A 21,317-nucleotide genomic window follows, 5' to 3' on the forward strand; every position below is an offset into this window, starting at 1 on the left:
AGGGATTTGCAGGCCAGCAGAGAGAAGTTTTGGCTGTGTGCAACTCTTGCTGTACACACACAATATTTGACAGACTTTAAAGATAACCTTGACTGGTCCACAACTTTCTCACTAAGAAATTTTCTAAATGTTTATAATTTAGTGGGATTTTCATGTAGTTTCTCATTTATCTTCATCCTACAGCTATGTTGAGTCCAGATTCTGCTTTACTTTGGCTTCCAGCTTCTTTTGGAGTCCATCATAAAAACTTCATCATAACATGCCTTAGTATAACATGCAAATGCATTGGCCCCTAAAGCATCCTTTCAGAGTAGATGTATTAATAAATATAATGTTTCTCTGCTGACACTGGGATAGAAGATGTAATGGAGTCTCTATTCCTTAAGCAATATGGGTTTCTATTTAAAAAAGAAATAATATCGTAAAGAATTCCATCAAATGGTTACAGCTTTGACTGCCCTTTGGCAAGAATTTCACAGGCTTTTTTAATTTAAATGTTACCTGTTTACCTGGCGTTTTTAAGATAAAATACTTCTTTTCCCCTTTTTGTAATAGAGATAGTTGTAAAACTATTCATGTAAGACTGTTACCTGAGTTATATTTCAAAGATGTGTTTTCATTCTATTTTTCCAATACTTTAATTTACAGTTTTGGAATAGTAACATAAATTTTAAAAGATATGTTTGGAATGAGGTCATCTTAATTCCTTTACAAGTCAAATTCTTTTCCAAGATGAAAACTGTGAACTAAGTTCTTGAAATACGATGTATTGTCTAAATCTTGTTTAATTTGATATAATACATATGTTTCTTGGGGGCTGTTCTTATAAAGATTTTTAATTTTTTTCCTCAATGTTTTATATCATGCTTTTAACTATTGTTAAGATTTAGGAACGTGCTTAAAAAGTTTCAGTTGTCTCTGGGAAAAATAGTCTTAATTTATGTTGACCTTTCTTTCCTTTGAGCATTTAGTCTGCATTCAATAAAATTTTGATGACTGCTCTTTAGAAGACAGCTGTACGATATAAAGTATTATAAATATTCAGCTTTCCACTTCTAGTGTTGCCATTAACAGCTGGGCATCCAGTTCAGCAGAGCAGATTTTGCAGAGAGATCTTGGCATGTTCCTGAATCAGTATAGTGAAGAAGACTAGCAAATAGTTTCTTATGGTTTGGGGACCTGTAAAGACATAGAGCATCTGTTCCCCAGTTAAGTCATAGTCTGGTAGCACTGAATCATGTTAAGAGCTAAAATGATGGGAAGAACTACTTTTTTCACCTTGGCTGTACCTGTGTTTTAAACGCCTAATACATTATTTCTACTAATGGCAAAATAATTTCAACCCTTGCTCAGAAGGTATGTAAATCATAATGCTTTTGCATTTTTCCATTGTTTATAATCTTTGAGAAAGAGACAAATATACAGTGCAGTTTCACTTCAGTGTCTTGTTTTTATCTCTAGTATAAAATGGAGAATTGGTTTTTCTTATGCAAACACTTTATCCTTCTAAACAAGCAATGCTTTTGGTACACAGTCTTTTAATCAATTAATGTATTTGCTTTGGATTACATTAGTTTTCTTGTGTGCCGCAAAAAAATGTGAAACACAGGAAAGGAAAATGTCTTTAAAATTACCAATTATAGCCCTTACTAGCAGAAATCTTTGTGTCTGGATGACCATAAAACTTGTCCTTATTTTTCTCTTGCAGAGTTAAGAGAGCATTAAAGTTGGACAGTGTTAAAAAAAATAATGTAAGTATTTCTTGGTGTATGGAATCATCTGGACTCTATATTTATGTATGTATGTGTGTATATGTATCTATGCACACATATGTGTCTATAAACACTATGTCATTAGAGCTGTATTTATATTGTTACAGATTGGATGTTGTCTAGAAATATCTTAACGAGGCACAAAATTACTGCTGAAAATATTAGTAGAAAATTTATTGTATTCCATTTGTCATAGAACTGCCTGGTGTTAAGTAATGTACATCTGCATGAATCACTTGAAAATAATGTAGGAATATGCATATTTTTATTGCCATCACTATTTACCCAAGAGCTGAACGAGTTAAGATCCTTGTTGAAATCATTTATTAGAAAGTAGCTCTGTTATCCGGGAAGCAAATGTTCTGCCATGTAATTGTACATGTAACAATATGGAATTATGATAATGCTGTAATCTGCATATTATAAACTGCGAAATTGAAATGAAAACATTAAAGGCATTTTATGTCAAGGATATAATTACCTCCCTCAGCTAATCTGGCATAATGAAACGATAAAGTACTAACACTGCAATAAATTTCACCACAGTTATCACAATAAAAATAAAATTGTACTGTTGCTATTATTTTTTGTAAATGCAGCTATAGTATACTCCCAGTACCAGCATGTGATGACATATGTCAGTTTATTATCTGCTCCTACCAACAGTGGGTGTTGCTGCAGACATCAGTACAGAGGAGCTTGTGAGGATGGTAGTGTTTAAAGGAAGGAAAATTTTGGAAAAGTGTATAGAGAGAAATAGCTGGTCAGCAAATGGGCTCCCAATAAATCTCTAAGTCTGTGTCATTTTGAAGAGATTTGTTTATATGCAGCGCATATTTGGAGGTCTCACTGGTATTTAGCAGGATAGAAATTTGCAATTTTAAAAATTTTCTAGACACCTTTTTCTTTCTTTTTTTTTTTTTTTAATTTAAACAAAGGTGGCAAAATACCGCAGTGGCACTAAAAAAAATCATTAGCAATTTAATTAGCAGCTTAGTGTACCATTACCCAACTTGTTCTGCACAGAATGCAGCTGTGACTGTAATTTTGCATCTGTTTCTTGGGCTGTAGTAATGTTTCTGTAGATGAGTGGTCCAGCTGAAATTACATGGATTTCTTTTTCAGCCTTAGAGGTGTTCCTTCCCTGCCCCCTCCCCATAAGATAAAGAGTTACTTGATGGTTACCTGCTTGCAGGGTTTTGTGCAGCAAAAAGCTTAACAAAAGCCCATCTGAATGATAAAAACTTTTACTGAAATCTCAGTAACATAGGTTTACACTATGGTTTTTGGTTCGTATAAGGCCTCTAACAGATACATGTAAAAAATTTAGTGCCATAATTAAATAACGTTATAGAAGGTAGGAAGAAATTAAGGTAATAAACACACGCAATTTGTGTGAAGTATCTGTTTCAGCTCTGCCACATCCATTGCTGTGTCTACAATTTCTTTCCTGTTGTTCAGGAGACCCTCATTCCACCTGCTGGTCGGACTACCCAAGGCATGCTTGAACTGAACTGAACAGATGAGAAATTAGTATTTTTAGATTTTGTAATGTTAGTATGGTTGCTTTAAAAAATTGCATCACTGGACTAAGACTCTTCTTCCTGGAAGAGAAATTCTTACTGCCAAATGAATACTGTCCTTTCTTAGTACTACAGTAACTTTTTCCAGGTAGCTGCCTAATGGAGTCTTGGTTCTTATCCAGAAATATGGTGTCTGAGGTGACACTGTTCAAGCTGGTAAAATACCTGGAAAATGTAAGCAGATTGGAGTTTTTCCCTATTATAAATGAGATTTGATGGCATTTAAATGCCTAAAGTGGCATTGATACTTTATTGTAATTAGTATTTGGTTTAAAGATTATTTGAAACATTTCTTTAACCTGCTGTGTGTGTGTTCAAAGTATTAGTGACAACAAACTGACGATTTCCATTAGGTATTGTTTAAATAATGATAGACTGCAAAAAGAGTATGAACGGCTGATGCCAAATTTTTTAGGGTATTCAAGACCAAAACAAGACAGAGTAATATGCAGGACCTGTAAGAAAGCTAGGTATGTGGACAGCAAATTAAATCTTTTGAAACACAGTGCAAGTCCTATTACTGATGACCAATACTAACACTGCTGGATTCTAAATTAAGGATAACCACTCAAGGCAGAGCAGAAGAAAAACATCAAAACTGCAGCTTTATGTAAAAGTGCAGTAAGTTATATAAGTAGAATAGCAAGCAGCACTGGAAATATAATACCATTGCATAAATCAGTGTTTTGTCTTCACCTGAATTAGAATTGAAGGTATCATCACTCTGTTGAAAAGTACAATAGCAGAAATTATACTTTGAACCTGTATCATTCTGTGGAAGAAAATGAAAGTGAACGTAGGCTGTGGTACATGTGCCACAAGAAATCCCTTCAGATGAATGAGATTAAAAGATCAGGATGGCTTAATAGGAGTTCCCTAGTAAAGAGCAGGAAAGGGGAATATATAGTATTCTTTCTAGAGGCGGTATTGAACATTCTTTATGCTTATATATAATCAAAAGGAATTTAATAATAATGCAGGTGGAAAACTGAAAGCCAATAATGGAGACTTTAATCCAACATGTTAACTTCTAGAACTCATCCTGAAATTTCAATGAAGTCTAGAACATAGTAGAAGTTGTAATAAAAACACTCATTCATACAGACAACAAGAGTATGCATATCCATGTAGGTGTGAAAAATAGGAGTATTGTGCTTCAGGACATTTAAATCAACTGCTAACTGTCTGGAATTGAGAAGAAAACTTCTGAGGGTTACATAATTGTGCATTATACTTCTAGGTACAACTTGTATTCCTAGTTTTGTATTTGTTGCCTGTGTAAATGTGTACTTTTTAGAAGCAGTTTCCATATAATACCTCAGCAGTTTAAAATTAATTATGTAAATGTTAATGCTTTCTATCATTAATTTACTCGGTAATGAAATGTAGCCACTTCCCAGGCCTTGGATTCCTGCTGGATTGTAGAGGCTTGGTATATGTAGTTTTGTGACCTGATACAACTTAATCCTGGTATGACTTGTGACGTTCACACACACGTTACCTGGTGAACCTGATTACTGGCCTTAAAAATACTGCTTTTGCCACCTGTACACCTTTTTGAGATCTAAAATTGCTGTAGTTAAAATTTCCAGCGGATATTTGTGAGACCTTAAACCTACGAGATTCAGTCTTTCTTGTGGTCTTTCCCATTCTGTACCATGTACTCTGGACTCAGACTGCCTTTGCTCTCAGCCATGTCCCCAGGAGATCCTTTTCCCAGGAGATTCCTCTGCTGAGGAATCCTTACTGGACTTGAAGATTTGTATGCCCTTTGTTTAATCTGGTTTAAAAAGAAATAGCATGAGGGTCTTATTCCAGCAAAACAGGACAACATACATTAAATATGAAAAGGGAATAAATGAGTTACTAATTTGGAATTGAGTGGAAATGTCAGTTACCAAAGTACAAATAGCAGGTTGTTTGGGTTTGGTTTGGTTTTTTCCCCTCCCAACTAGGCTTAAATACTGTGTGTTCTGTAATGAATGTAAAACCCTGATCCTCACCTTGTATTTCATTCACAGTATTGAAACAGTGTAACATGCTTACCTATTATACTTTTTCTAGCATTAATAAATGGAATAGTAAATGGAAGTTAAAGAGATTACAGAATAATCATGTACAATAAAGCTTCCAGTGAAGAAATGCTGTATGAAATTGAGTGACATGAAGGGAAACGACAGGTATTCAGTTTTACAGGTGGAAGGAGGCTCAAGTTGGTAGAAAAGGCTGGTTGGTTGGAGAGTGGACGAGTCATTCCTTTCCTTGCTACAGTTAAATGAATTTTCTCCTCAAACTCCAAGCCCCAGGATTGTAACAAATTAAAAAAATGAAGAAATTTTTTTTTTTCAGTAGGATTTGCTTTGATGATACTGTTTCTGAGAAAGAGAGAAAAAAAACCACTAAATCATAGAAAAAAGTGTCTGTTTCACTGTATTTAGACAGCCTTTCTTTAAGCCCTTGAGAGAATTTTGGAAGTGACTGGAAAATCTGTTTTTGTCTGAAATGCCCCTTTATTGTTTACATGATAGATGTTAATAGAGTGAAATCAGTTGGGCACTACTTGCATTCTCCTCTTTAGAAGTGGCTGGTCTTGTTTCAAAGCTGTAGTTTACATGCCTGCTGACTTCACCTCCTTGAAATGAACAGTAGGCGAGAATGGGAAAGCTGTGTTTTCCAGCGTGCTGCATGGTGTACCTTCCAGCTCTTTTGTTTAATGACTCGATCAGCTGGTGATGTAACAGTGAAGTACTGTAGGTCTGGTAGTATACATATGGGTTAATACTTCAGATTCAGCTACACGGAAAATCCTGTAGCCAGTGGCTACAGATCAGTGGTTTCAGAGAGTGTGTGATGACATGAAGATGAAGATGCTGCCAATGCCACTGGAGTCTGCTTTAAGTGCTACATGTGTTCTACTTCTGTCTGTGTCTCTTTTTTCACAGTTATTGATGGTGTTATTTAAAGCTGCTAGACTTCATAGTTGAAATCAAGTTGTTACTAGAGTTGAAGCCTTTTATGTGCGAACAAAGTGTGATTTTGGTTTGGTTTTTTTGTTCTGTATGTTAGTAGTGCAGTGAAATCCCGGTTTCCCAAGAGTTGCAATGCAACATCTAATCTAGAGATTGAACTGTGTCCCATAAAATCCCCATTAATATTTCAGAATTACAGACTAGTTCTTCTCTGCACAGTTCCTTTAACATCATTAAATAACTCCTTTTATATCAGATTATCTTTAATTATTATTTATATCAAGATTAGACATCTTGAAATCCTGAGCCAAAGACAAAATGTTGGATTTAAGGTACTAAATTGGGGGTGGGGTGGGTTAATTAACACTTGTTTAGAAAATATTAGAAATAGCTATCTTTTGACAGAATTAAAATAAAAAATAGTTGCTTGCGGTTCAGATGCCTTAAATTCTCAATACTGTAGGAAATATAATACCAGGTTTTGACTGCTTTTAAAAAACAAATAAAAAAACTTCCAGGTGTTCGTGCCAGAATACCTGAATCTCTGGAAACCACATACTTTTTGTTCATGAAAACTGGGAGGGTAGTGTTTGAAGGGCTTTTTATTTTTTTGAGTAAAACTAATGTTAATGAGGAGGGGGAGTGATAGAGCAGCTTGGTGGGCAGCTGGCAGCCAGCAAAGGTCAGGCCACCACAACATATAACATGGGCTTACCATAAACGGGCATACATAAAGTTAGGAATTACTTAGAACGATCTATTACCAGATAGTAAATGTTCAGAGGGGCTTTGTCTGGTTTGGGGTGCAATATGTAATTCTACTGATAGGAAAAGTAGAGGCCAGAATGTATTTAGTTTGCAGGAGGGAAGTTTACAGCTGTTGTCGGTTTAGCTGGACATAGGTACTTCTTTATCTTTAGCCAATATTCATCCAGATTCTTTGTGTTTTGCTACATTTTAGTCATTTATTTCAACACCTTTGAAGACCAAAAAGAAAAATCTGAACTGTTACTCACCAACAACCGGAACATGCCAACTGAGTCCATTTTCATCTCCCATAAGTCATAATGCACAAAACCTTGGAAATCGCCCATCAGATGGTTAGTTGAACATTCTGTCTTTCTTACTGCAATGTTTTTCTGGTTATTGACTTGATTTAGTAACTTATGTCTCATGTGGTATGTTTGATTTCTTTTTCCTCTTAAAGAATTTTAATCTCTTTTGGAAAAGCTGATGTTGATTTTTAAAGCTTGCATCTTTTCAGTACAAATCTTGGGGGTATTTATGAAACAAATTTTTATGAACAAAGTTTTGCTTTTTGTTGATCAATATTAGAAATGTTTGACTTTGGCTCAGCAAAAAAACCCTGCACTGGCTTTTTTTGTCAATAATTCCATTAATTCCACTGGCTAGCAATGTCCTTTGTTTGCTTTCTTGCCAAGTCCCAGTTTTCATTGGCACGTGCTACTGACAGTGACTTTGTTCTTACTTTGTTCTTTGGATTATACGGGGAGATGTTCTGAGGTTACTGTGTGCTACTTCAGATTATTGCAAGAAAGTCCTGGTTTATTCAGGTACGTTCACTGCAAGGCAGTGCAGTGCATTGTTCATAATACACAGCTGAGGGCTGGACTCTCTCATAGTCAGGAGAGCTGGAAAGAAAAGATGTGTGCAGTTAGTACATGCTTGATTTTGTGGCCTTTTGAGAATTGCGTTGAGATTTGCAGTGCACGTTCTGGTTAATGTCTTCCAGTTTTCCAGTGGTAAATGCTTGCATGGATGCCCGCATACATACATACAGCATTTCTCAGCTCTGAATCTTTTTCTATGAATATTGAAAGTTACGTAGATTTTATCAAATCAAAGCTAAAAGGAAAGTTCAGTTAGTTTGATTGCTTTGCATTCTTTTATGTAATTTTTTATTATTGTTTTTCATAGTAAGGCACTTCAAGGCAATTTTTAATTAATCTAACATAATACTGAATGACATTAGCACTCAGAAAATATGCTTTTTTATAATTATATTATTTCCAGTTTACTTTAGGTTGTGTGTCCACTGAGTTACATAGTCACAGTTTTTGATGCAAACTATGACTGCTCAAGAAGTATATTTTCAGTAGACTAACCTGCTTTTATGGCTTTATAGGTTGTTGTCTTTTTAGGTGTTAAGGAACCGTCAAGTGACTTGGTGTGACTTTTTTATATTAAAAAAAAAAAGATACAAAGAGACTTCCTTGTCATCTGTCTCATATAGAGCCCAGAGCTTTTATTTCCTTGTAGTACAACTCCTAGAAAGATGGTTGAGTCTTGAAGACTTTTTTTAAAAAGAGTAATAATACTAATAAAAATCCATCACTTCCCTTGTTAGCAAGTTCCTTGTTCAATTACATTCACTATTAAGAAAAAAAAAAATCTCCTATCTGAATCTGAAATTTGTCTGGCCTTAATTTTCAGCCATCAGTTCTTGTTACGCCTTTTTGTTGGGTTAAAGAGCTTTTTATGCCCCATATATTTTGGAATTTATGTGCAGTAATTGAGACCTCACTAACATTCATGAATTATGATAAGTAGAAATATTCTGAGCAGCGTAGAATAACTACTGTTTGAAATTTATTTGGATGTCTGCAGGTTTTTGCACTAGCTATTGTACCATATGCTCTCATGATGGATCTGCAAAATGGATTTTTCCTCCAGGGAAAAAAAAGATTTTGCTTTTTTTTAAAGGAATGTGACCAAGAAATTTTGGGATTCTGTCAAAGCTGGCTGACCAAAAAATGAAAATTACTGTGAGGCTTCAAAGTGAAAATACTACAGTCTGTGAGCATAATCCCTTTTCCTTATTAAAAAGAGCAGAGTACTTGAGGAAGCATAGAAGTATCTGGTATTTTGGTGGCACTGTAGCTATGCATAGTTACAGGCCTGTATGCAGAGATTTTGGGTTTGGGTGGGGTTTTTGTCCTAATTCATAGTCATGCTAGGAAGCTAAACAGAAGCAGCTGTATCCTAATTCTTTATCATGGTGCCAGTCTTCATTGTGACCTGGCTTTGTATCCTCCTTACCTGTTTGTCTAACAGTTTTAACACAGTCAGGTTTTTCATGAGCACTCGCTGCCAGCTGGAATATTCACAGCTTTCCTACCAAGTTCTCTGCTGATTCCAGTTGTCCCCAGAATAGCTTTTTTTCTCTGCCAGTGCTATGCTTTTGAATTAGGCATCTGCTTCTGGAACTAGTAGAAAAATGACTGAACCATTGACATCCCAAGAAACCTTTGGAGGAAAAATTACACTAATTTCTCGGCATTCCTTCAGTGAGTGATAGCATGTCTCAATTACTTGTGCAAACCTGGTATATTGAAAGGACCTGTGTTTTAGAACACCCTTGCCTTGGCAAAATTTAAGATACATGCTGTTGATGCATGTTTAATGTGTCCTTTTGAGAACTGCATTGAGATTTGCCATGAAAGGTCTGGTTTACATACTTTGAGGTTTCAGATGGAGGCAGTAAGCCTCTGTCTTCGGGAAAGGATCTTTGCCCCAATGCCTACCCTGTCTTGTGAACAATTCCTCCTCTCAAAGGTAATGGCTGCTTCTTGATTCCTGAAAAGATTATTATTTGGTATGGTGAGTATCTCCACACTCCCATTTACTTCACATCCAGAAATCTTCGTTGATGTTTAATCAGCCCTTTAAAGTATTTATCCCTGCATTCTTAAAAGACTATAAAGTTTCTCTTTGGCATTATTTTCCTCTGCAACGAAGTTGCTTAGAGTATATCATGAGTATTCCCACAGATATATTGTATCAACACATAATCCCTAGTTATGTGTTGAATTTTCTCCCTGGATTTTAAACCAAGCCAGATAGCAATCTCACCCCAGTGTTTTCCAGCTTGCTTCTTATTGTGAAAAGTAACTCTTCCAGGGAGCAGCATTCTGACTTCATTAGGGAACTTACGTCTTTGGCATGTATATTTATGTACTCTATTTTTCTACAGGAAGGTATTTTCAAAGTATTCCTAGGTCAGGTTTCTATGGCAGTCTCAGCTTTCATCAGTAAGAAAATTTTGTTTGCATATATTAAGTCCTATACCAGTTTCAGAATTTGATGGTACTTGCTGGATGATGTGAAGACAGCCTATGTGTCTTTTTTTGTTGTTGTTGTTATTTTTTATTTGGGTTTTTTCCCTCCCTTATAGTAAATATGAAGCTCTATACTGTACAAAGAAACTTTCAGTGAGAAGAGTTGCCACTAGGTGTTCTCCATCAGAGATCTGGCTGTTAGTGCAATCAATTGGTACACCTGTACTGGCATGGCATGGCATGGAAAGGTCAGATCATAACCATACTTCAATTAATTGTTTTGTTGTGATGTGGCAATCCTGCATTCTTACAGAGAATGGAGCAACAAGTATTTAAATGCAAGCAAAGTGGCTACATGTTATACCTAGCCACTGATGAATGAATATTGCCTGTATCCTGAGGGAAGAATCAGATTAGAACAGTCTGCATCCCCATTGACTCCAGTCTCAGGCACTGGGAGCAGTAAGCCTTCTGATAGTGTTGCCACGTCACAAAAGCAGTTCTGAAAAAAGTCTACTTTTTAATGTATAAATGCAGATTTTAATTTGAGGCTGTCTACAGATATGAAACTATACCTCAGCCTGGCTGGATATCCATCTGCACTTTAACACTTACCTTTGCAAAAAGCTTTTAGAATTGTGTATAATGATAGCAGTCAGATACAAAATGAAAATTGCTAGAGCTCTTTAGATATGTTTTCTTAAATATCCCTCCATGTTTGTAATTACCTGCTTTAATGACTTCTTTCCTTTAGTTTTAGTCGATGCCTTTTTGGTGACACAACACATAATAATACACAGACATTTAAATCGACCACAAATTTTAAAACTTTTTCAATATCTCTGCATTTGTATTACATGTTTTAGCTCTTAGGTAAAGGAAAAGAGGGGGAAAAATGTCTTGTATTAAAATGCCTGTATATTGGGATATCAATGGGAAAGGTGAACATGTACTTTCCATAATGATACTAAGTATGGACATAGGGGAACGTTCTTTTTGCCTATAAAAAGACTGATCACATGATCATAGCTGACATTTAGATGGATAATTATTCAGTAATGTAGTACTAGCCATCTTTTCTTTTTTTTTTTTTCCCTGTGTTCATTTAGCTACAAGATGGTAGTATATAATACTTCCTCTTATATGACAGGTTTCAGGTTGTCCTTTTAAACCGACAATTTCTTTTCTCCTTCTGAAAAGACACTTCTGTTTTAAGTGTTGCGGTGTTCTAATAGATTACACGTGTCATCTGTAAGTCAGGTGTTAGAGTATAATCTATATTCTATTTTTATGTGACTAATATGTAAGAAAACAACAGAATGGCGATTATTACAAAATTAATGCCATTAGCTATGAAAACATACTTTGCATTGTGCAAAGTACAAAGCAGCATGCATCTGCCTCACTGATGAGACAGATGGAAATTACTATGAACATAACTTTGTTTTGAATAACAGTGTGGAGGAGTGCCTCAAAAAACTTAAATACCTACAGAATGCTAATATTGTTTGAAAGTAACATTTATTTTAGGAGAAGATATGAACCAACCCTATTAAAAGATAGTGCGTCTTCATGATGTTGTCCTGTGTATGTCCTGTTGGGCTGCCTGATAATTCATACATTGCCTAACACCGAAAGCTTCACAACCTATTCATGAAAATTTTCTAAAATAACAGCATACTAAATCCTCACTAGTTTCTCATCATTGTTGGCTAACATATTTTTAAGATTTGTTTTAAATTGTCTTGGTTTTCTTCAACTCAATCCCGAGCTCCACCATTCCATAGTACTCATCTAAAAATAGTATCTGTTTGACAATTGATGACTGATTTAAGTGCAAGTTCTATGAGTACTTAGATTTAAAATCAAATCTTTTGCAGTCTTAACCTTTAGCTACTGTAGTGGAACAGCTTAAACTTTTATAGCGCTTTGTCATTCTGAGGCATTTCTAAATGTTTTACAAAATATTAAAATTAAAAGTTAATTTATCCTTGAGTGCTGATACTTGTATGTAATAATTTAGATCTAGCAAGAAGAAATCAAAGCGTTTAATGCTTAGTGTGCCCTCTCTTTTTTAGTCTAATGTCAGAAAGGAGACATATTACAGTGAAAAGTGCCTCATTCCAGAGGGTCTGTTCTAGGATCAAGGCATTTGTTAAGGCCACAGTAAAGACCTGTTGTAGTTTCTTCCAAATCTTTCACTTAAAGGTGAATTTCACCTCACAGTAACAGCTATTCAATGTGAAGCATTTGTATGAATATGTAGCTATCTGTTGGAGGGAGAGTACATGAAAACTAATGTGAAACACCATGTGAACTTCTTTGGCACCAGAAAAGAAGATATTTTTTAGGTATAGGAAAGATGAGTATAAACTGAATGGCTACAAGGACAGTGAACTCTAAAGCTGAATTACTGGTATGTGATTATAAGTCACTAATTGTTGAATGCACTGATGATTTCATTTTTTAAGGGGAAAACAGTTACTAGAAAAAAAAGAAAGAATGCATGATTATGCCTCTCCACCTTCATATGTATGCATACACCTCCACCATTTTGTCTTTAATGTATCAGATCCAAAAGAAATTCGTTGCACAGGAGAATAGAACTGTGTCCAAAAAAGGGAGTTTTTACATTGCAGTAGTAAATCATAGAATCATTTAGGTTGGAAAAGACCATCAAGATCATCAAATCCAACTGCATGAGAGACCGAGTATGTGACTGATACTGTTAAATTAAAAACTGGGAAATTCTTAAGGTGGAACTTACAAAATACTCCACATTATGTGATGTCTTCAACTTCAGCCACAATTAAACAGGAATAATTTCTGCTATTCAGGTGTGACCTCTTTATTGCTTGAACGTAGACAGATACAACACTCTAAAATATTGAAAGGTGACCATATAGATTGTGTGGAGCACAATATCATGAATAGTTACGGATAGCCTCACTAGTTTCAGTAGATTCACCAAAGACTATTGTCCTGTGGAATCCTATCAAATGTGACAGTATATACCGAGTGTATGCTAATTATAAGTGTTAGGAGGAATGCAGGACTTTCCTGCTAGTACATCACCCTTCTGATATGCTACTTGGAGAGCGTGCAGAATGGACAAGCTAATGTACTGACTTTAAAAACAACAATAATTGATACACAAGATAAAATCTGGTTTTGTTCTAATAAGATTTCTGTCTGAATTGCATAGGTTGTGATAAATTGTGTAAACAGATGTAAATTCAAAAAGTCTTTTGTGATCAAAGATGTATTGTTATGCATAAATATATATATAATGAGACCTTTGTAAATTGCAGTTGAACAGTCTCAAGTAGGTACCAGCCAGTGAGCCAAAGATGTTGTTTTAGTGCAGCACTAACTTTCTTAATCTGATCGGCACCTCTGAAAACATCCCCCTGTCCATCTGCTTTGGGGGAACAGTCTGTGTTAGACGTCTGTCTTGGAACCTGGTCATTTAGGAATGCCCAACCTACAGTGACAGAAAGGCAGTTCACCAGTTTCCCAACACCACACATGACCTTAGGTATTATTAAACAAATCCATGGGAGTGAACTTCTCTGGTAATAAACTAGTCTTGTTTCCTCACAGAAACATGCGACCGCTCAAAATCTCAGTGCACTGAAATGTAGAAATGTGACTTGCCATGCAGAATAATGGCAGCTGGCGTATGATTTATCGTGCCCCATTGTATGAAGAACTAGAAAATTATATTGTCAATGTAGTATGTCAGACCCTTTGGAAGTAATTTGCAATATCTCTTTGTAGTTGTTTACAAGATGAAGTTTTGGGGGTCAGGCAGTTTTTATTAAAGGAAGATGGAGGTTGCATTGCTCAGTCACTACAGTATTTTCATGATAATGGTTTGTGCTAATTTGCTGTATTTAGGCAGTTAAATAGGATAAAAAGCTTCTGAGTAGAACACAGTAATTATCTGTCAGAATTACACTAACTTCCAGTTATTAATACTATAAGCCCAAGGTTTCCACAAATATAAATGTAATGTGAATTGATGGGAGGTCAAATTACAAAAGTAAATCATAGTGAACTCAGTGTGTTTCATTACAAGGGAATCTGCCCTGCTTTGTGAGTTTTGGGTTTTTTTTCCTCTTTGTAAAAGACTATTCAACAGTCAGGGTTCATACTAACATTTTTTCATGTGCTTCAAATACTCAATATCTTCTTTTCATCTTTATTTTTCTTCTCTTTCTTGTGAACCTCCTAGGAGATGGAATTAAGCAGAATGATTCGGAAAGCAGATTACCCAGAAGAGGGCAGCCTCAAACAGAGGACACCGCGTAAGTGTGTTCAGTGCGTTGTGGGTACAGTGCTGGGATTTATACTTAGGAAGGATTAGTATTTCATACAGAATTAAATTAATAGCGATTATTTTTTCATACTTCTAATTCCACAGGATTGGCTGTTCAAATGCACTGAATGGCAGGCTTACAGTTATAGGTACAATTTAATGCAGGGTTTGCAATACAACTGTCTGGCCAGTTCTGTCTTTCACTGGTAGTGTGGGGCATATGCCACACTGCCAATTAACAGGAGTCACGCTTATAATACTATAAAATGAGGTATTGTAATTAAATCACTGAAAGGAAGATATCTTTTGCCTTTCCAGCCTCTTCTGAAAGTGTACATTCCTTTACCTTATTTTTGAAAGAGTTAACTGCCAAAGATACAGGGCCAGTAAAGCAGGACATTTTTTAACTGAAAACTAGCCACAGGTGATCATGGAAACATGAAACTTCATGTTTGCTTTGCAAAATCTTTTAAAATTCTTGTCTTTTCTGCCACAATCTTATTTTAAGCTCTAAGCTTCCTGACATGAGTGGATTTTAGGCAGTCCACAGTTAGTAAAGCACCTTAAGAAAATGTTTCAGGTGAAGTATCTGATAAACTGCTTTTGATAGACGTGAGGAAGGAGAAATGATCAAATCTGTTAGAAGTAAGGCTTCTAGTGTCGTGTATTGTTAGTATTGCTTGATCTTTCCTGTTAGGAGAGATGTATTTGATTGTTCATAATGTTGCCAAATCCAGCTGAAAAGTGAACTGGAATTTTCTGTGCCTACAGTGAGATGTCAGACTAAATGTGTTATGTATTTCACCCAAAATAAACACATCCATCCCTAAGAGTTAGACAAAGAAAATACTTGTTTCATGTATGATAGAACTTGGTGGAAAAAGTGCAAACCTGTGAACTCTGTAAATTGGATTGTATCAGAGATGCTTTTCATCTTATGGGAAGGTACCCTATTTGGGAATTCTGCAAGTTTTTTTAATGTGGAAATTATATATGCTCAGTAAAACTACTTTTGAGTTTAAACTTTAGTCCAGCTAAAAACCTGAAAGTTTCTTTCCTCACTGAGTGTGTTCATACTTCTTTCTACTAATACAATATTATCGTAGAGAGTCCCTCATCCATTTCCATTCATCTTACTCAACTGAAATTGCATTCACCAGACACTCTTGTGATCTCTTGTTAGCAAAAAAATTTTTTACAATTCTTTATTCTCATTCTTTTTCAACACTGTCTACGTTTTTATTTTTCAAATCTTACTCTGTTGCGTTGTCCTGCCTCTTTATTTGATGCTTCATCTTGTCCACTAGCGGAATCTTGACGTATATCTTTAACATCTGTGTGAAGTCTAAATTCACACCACAGCATTGACATGGCTATACTACATCTCCTCTTCTCTTCTCTACAACGTTATACATTTTTTTATCATTCTGTGTAATGTGACTTTCCTGTATTTCATTCAGGCCCCGTACCTGTGCAGCCAGTTCAATTTGTTACGTAAATTCTGCCTGTAGGTCCAACACACTTTCCAAAATCTGCAGTGCATTTCCTATTACTCCAATTTGTTACTAAGAGCCCACCTCTCAGTGTAATGCAAACCTCCATTGCCTATTTATTCCTTTGTTGACCATCTTTGCGCTTTCCTTGTGTTCTTGCTTCTGGCACAAGTCTTACTGAAGTCCTGTTGATATTGAAGGCAGAGCACAAGTGCTGTGCTGCAGCTGGTGTCACTGGAGGAAGTATCACCATGCTAGTGCAGTATTCGTTCAGGCTTGTTAACCACATTCAAGAGTTGGGGGGTTGTACTTGAGTGGGGTTTTTTCCATCATACGCTTAAGTATACGTTGATTCTGTTAGTCTGTTTCTGTATTTTGCTGTGTGTAGTAAATATTTGAATCACATTTGTACCTGGTCTTCCAGATGAAAATTCCCTTGGGGCTAGATATTTTATGAATGCATTTCTTTTTTACTAACAAATATTTGTGAATAAAAAATAGTATTTGTGACATTTATTTAACTAAATACCATATTTCTTATGTTTGAAGTTGTAGGTCTTCCTCTTGATTATTGCACTTGAACTCCCAGTGTGTTTGTTGGGGTTTTTTTCTCGTAACAAATGCTTTCCCCCATCATTAGCTTGAAATTTCTTCCTTGTAGAACTGTAAGTATCTTCTAAGTGATGGAGCTTGAGAGGTAGTAGAATTGTTTAGGTGGCATGTTAGATGGTAAAAAATAAAATCTTAACAGTTATACTAGTGGAAAGCTGTAAACTGATTAATAGTGGAGGGTTTGTGTTTCAGTAAATCCCTTGGTCAACACTTACAGACTCCTTTCTTAGTGATGGCAACAATTGCAAACAATTTGAGTACTCATAGTCTTCATTGACATGCAAGCATTTGCATTCAATAATTCAGTATGTTCTTTAAAAATTGCAAGATTTGCAGAAGACTAGCAGTTAGTGACGTGCCAGTAAAATACAATTTATAAACTAATGCCTATACAGTAATATGTGAACTTCCATACACTTTATTTTTATACATGGAAAAATATATTGTACAGTACACTGACATTAGCATTTCCTTTTCTGCAGTCTTCAGTTCCCATGTCAAAATACAATAGTGATAATTTTTTCTCGTACCATAGTTCTGTTTCTGAGTTTGAAGTTTCTTGTAAGGCTGATTCTCCCTTCTGTGACAGGAAGTAGTAAATAGATCATTTCTTGGTTGTCTCCATTTGATTTCCATTTTTAAGTGGTTCAAAGTAAAAATAGTCTAAACAAATTGCAGGAATGTTTTTCAATACATGTTCAGTGCAGATCCTTAATCATGCATTAAAGTCTGCCATTTCAATCTAATCTGAAGGTATATTATTAGAATTTTTATTGCAAACCCCATTAAACTCTGAAAGCTGACCATCTTTACACTGGTAGTAAAATATAGCTGTGGCCTAAACTGGGAGATAGTACAACAAAGCTGAACAAATAACGTCATGTGATGTCCCTGTTGGGCTCAGTTTTAACTTCTCATGGTTCCTATGGCTACAAGCAGCGTTGTAAGGTCTTAACAGTCAGTGGGTTTGGGGAGCTCATCCTCTTGATTAAATTCCTGTTCTTAGGAACAAATGAGTTAAATTCCTGCTTTTACCATTGTCTTCCTGCATGATCATAAGAAAATCCCCTGATACTGCTGAACCTGGGTTCCTATCCTTAAAATTAGGATATATGTATTTTTGGCAGTTTGCATATAAATCCTAACCAAAAGCAAGTTATATTTGGTGTTACATGACACAGGTTGCACAGGCCATCTGTTCACAGCTTAGCTAGATCCATCCTGATTACAATGTGAAGAAACTCTGGGAAACATTGGAAACACTGATTTTCAGCAAGTAATGATGTGGCTAATTGAAACTGTTTTATTTTAACTTCTTATGCAGGTTCAAGGAACTGCAGTTCAAAGTGAAAAGTTCATTGGTTAGAGCTCTGGAAAAAAGAGCAAATCTGACAAGCCTACAGGTCAGGTGTACACTGTTTTATTTTTTTAATCTACTTGTTAATACAGGATTTGAAGAAAAAATGAAAATCTTATATGCAACATTTGAGTTTTAAGGAATAGGGAAATAAATAAAATACTTGAAATAGGGCAGGTTTGACTTGTAAATCCAGAAAATGGGGGGAAAAAAACCAAAGCCCCAAAAAAATCCACTCAGAACTTAGTAGTCTGGGTTTGGTGTTTTTTTTTTAAACTAGAGGATTTGCATTTACAAGTACACCAATTTGAATTTGTATCACTTATCATTTTGTACACAAATAAAAGCATATGAAGTAGTTATCAACTATTACTTATAACTTGAAGTACAAATCATTACTGCATATATTTTTATGTCCTTGAAGATTAAATATCTTTGTGTTGAAGTGATTGTACTATTTAATTTACCACTAATGTATCATCATTTAATAGTCTGTTTAGTACATGCTAAAATGCAAATAATTTTTCTGGTTTATTCACATTTTGTTTCCTGAATAAATTTAGCACAAGGTTCATTGGTGTATATCAATATCTGAGAAATAATTCAGTGTACTCAAAGTACTGTATTGATTTATTTTACTTGCATATGTGGTCTGGCAATGTTTTATTTACAAAGAAGACTGATACTAATTCAAAATATTTTAATTGAAATGTTTATTTAGAAAACTGTATTGAAAAATCCTTTCTATTTCTTATGAGATTGATAGTGTATGTTTTTAGGTCTACCATGAAATGCTGAGGAGTGTGTTATCTTAAATGCTTGTAGATTTCCATTTTGCTAACATATAGCAAGCTTGTACATGTGCCAGGATTGCTTTTCTGGGGATCAAGTGTTAATCTGTTTAAACAGCTGAAGACTTACGAATGATGCGTAAATAACAGGGGATTTTTAAGTAACACTTCCAAAGCACCTGATTGCCATTTTCAAAAGTAATGTATGTTCTTACACCCTTAAACTTTTTAGTGCTTTTGACTTTCCGTGATGTGGCGTCTCATATGCATCATTTAGAGCTTATGAAAAATTTCTAAAAGTTCTTTTTTTCAGATATTTTTAGTAGTTTATAGGCGTTTAAGTAGAAAGTCGGAATGAGATTTAACAGTGCCTTTCATTATGGTGGTTTTTTCCAGGCTTTAGAGGGCAGTAGAGAGCTTGAAAATATTGTTGGTGTCTCAGACTCGTCGTGCATCTTGAGTGCTGAAGTGCAGAAAACCGAAATGCTAAGTAAGGAGGATTTTTAATAATATTTATCTCCTTTATACTAATTTAACAATGATCACTCCAAACTTTTCTTAGAGTCATACCCTGCTCTGTGTTGTAATGGAGCGTTATACCCCAGGACTCGATGCGTGAGTTCTTTTGGTCAGGAGGAATGCACCTTTAATGTCCTTGTGCATCCAGCCAGGAACATGAAAGAAAAGCAACCCCAACGGCCCACTCTTCTAACTCAGAGTCACAGATGGGGAGGAAAAACCTGCAAGAGCAACACCTTTTCTTATGTAAATAGTTAGATACTTAGTAGGTAGTTAGCTAGTGATTAGGCTAAACGTTTGCACTTTGTTTGCTTTGCCTTTCTTTTCTTTTTGCAAGGAAGTTGTTTTGTTTGTTTGCCTGTTAGGAGGATTAGGCTGAATATAGGTTTCCAGGCTTTAAAAATTGCTATTCATGTGTCTTTAAATGATGGGCATACCAGATGCTTATTGTGTTGGGATAAGGGCACTTCACAGATGGCACATCTGTAATGCTTTTCCAAAGAAACCCAGAAAGGCAAAGATTTTAATTTTTAGGAAGCTCTTTATCCTTACTCTGAGTCAGAGGTTCTTGGGACATGTGAATGCTCAGCAGCAAAAGTGCATCCATACTTCTCCTCCCAACCAGCCCTGCAACTTATAAGGGGAGCATGTGACGGGGAAATATTCTAATGCAAAAAATGCTCAAATTGCAGGGGAAAAAAAGCTGTTGGCTTTTTTATTTCTTCTTCTTCAGGAAGAAGAAATAAAGATCTCCCTTACCAGGTCATGCATTCCTTTAAGAGTTAAAAGTAGTGAAAGGTAGCTGAGCTGTGGGCACCCAGGGGACCCCAATCTTCATGCCTCAGAACAGTTGCTTCATTTGTTTTTACAATAGCAACACCTTTTATCCGTACCCACATGACATGTTTGTGGTACAGGTGTGTGTCTAAGACTACATTTACCTACCGCTACTTCTCAGTGGTTGGCAAATATAACTGTTGTTGTAGACGTTTCATACCTTTTATAATAATAATTCATAAATTATGTGTGATAATTTAGTTTCCAGTTGACCAGGGAATATGAATAATATATGCATATATGTACGTCTCTGGACGAGCGTGCAAAGTTGATAAAACAGTTTCTTAACCTGCAGCAAATGTGATGTTTTGCCAGTCTATAACCTATCTGGTTGCTCTGTTTTCTGCAGAGTGTAAAAACACTGGAACTACCTGTAGGAGAGCACAACCTAAGGTTACTGGGACTGCTGCTTTGGTTGCAGCTGGAAAGGTGGACGGTAACACTGCAGGTGCTAGAGAATTTTTCTTACCAAAGGGTGCTGTGCTTCTAGTGCTCTAGGTGCATGTGCCCCAGCAGTGGAATTTATGCACCACACAATTCCAGCAGCTACTGTTGTTTAAATGACCATTTCTTTCCTGACTTGTATTCCCATGCTCTTTCAGTTTGCATTTTGCATGTGTATATGCTGTATTAGTTCCCACTGTAATGCATATAACCAGATGCTTTCTTATACAAAATGAAGTTTTCTGAAAATAGTCTGTGTTTAGATTACTACCCTACGCTGTGGTTAGGGCAGTAAGACTGCTCAAATGAGATGTCAGACCTGTTGTTGACACTTCCTGTTATGCCCACTCTTTCTGTTAGCTTCTTGTTGCCTTCAAAATGGGAAAGAATTATCTTTTCCCCATCTCTGGATGAGGAACAAAGCAGCATGTAGCAGTAAAAGACAAAAATGGGGACAAAATGTGGTGTGAGACCTGTAAGCACAACTTCTCAAAATTATGTTAATTTTGGACATTTTTTCACCATTTTTTTGAGCACAGT

The 21,317-nt window shown here is 35.7% G+C and overlaps 1 protein-coding gene across 2 annotated transcripts in view; it reads left to right on the forward strand.

The window, feature by feature from the left end:
* Positions 1-21,317, forward strand: part of LOC119155276 (integrin subunit beta 3 binding protein) — a 36,091-nt gene that overhangs the window by 2,356 nt on the left and 12,418 nt on the right. For both annotated transcript variants that reach the window (XM_037403697.1, XM_037403698.1), the window contains exons 2-6: positions 1,709-1,751; positions 7,286-7,424; positions 14,641-14,713; positions 18,154-18,232; positions 19,374-19,467. In XM_037403697.1, coding sequence (XP_037259594.1) covers positions 1,709-1,751; positions 7,286-7,424; positions 14,641-14,713; positions 18,154-18,232; positions 19,374-19,467 — 428 coding nt within the window. The remainder of the gene's footprint in view (positions 1-1,708; positions 1,752-7,285; positions 7,425-14,640; positions 14,714-18,153; positions 18,233-19,373; positions 19,468-21,317) is intronic.

This window comes from Falco rusticolus, chromosome 11 (assembly GCF_015220075.1).
Source record: "Falco rusticolus isolate bFalRus1 chromosome 11, bFalRus1.pri, whole genome shotgun sequence".
In the NCBI taxonomy this organism is placed as follows: Eukaryota; Metazoa; Chordata; class Aves; order Falconiformes; family Falconidae; genus Falco; species Falco rusticolus.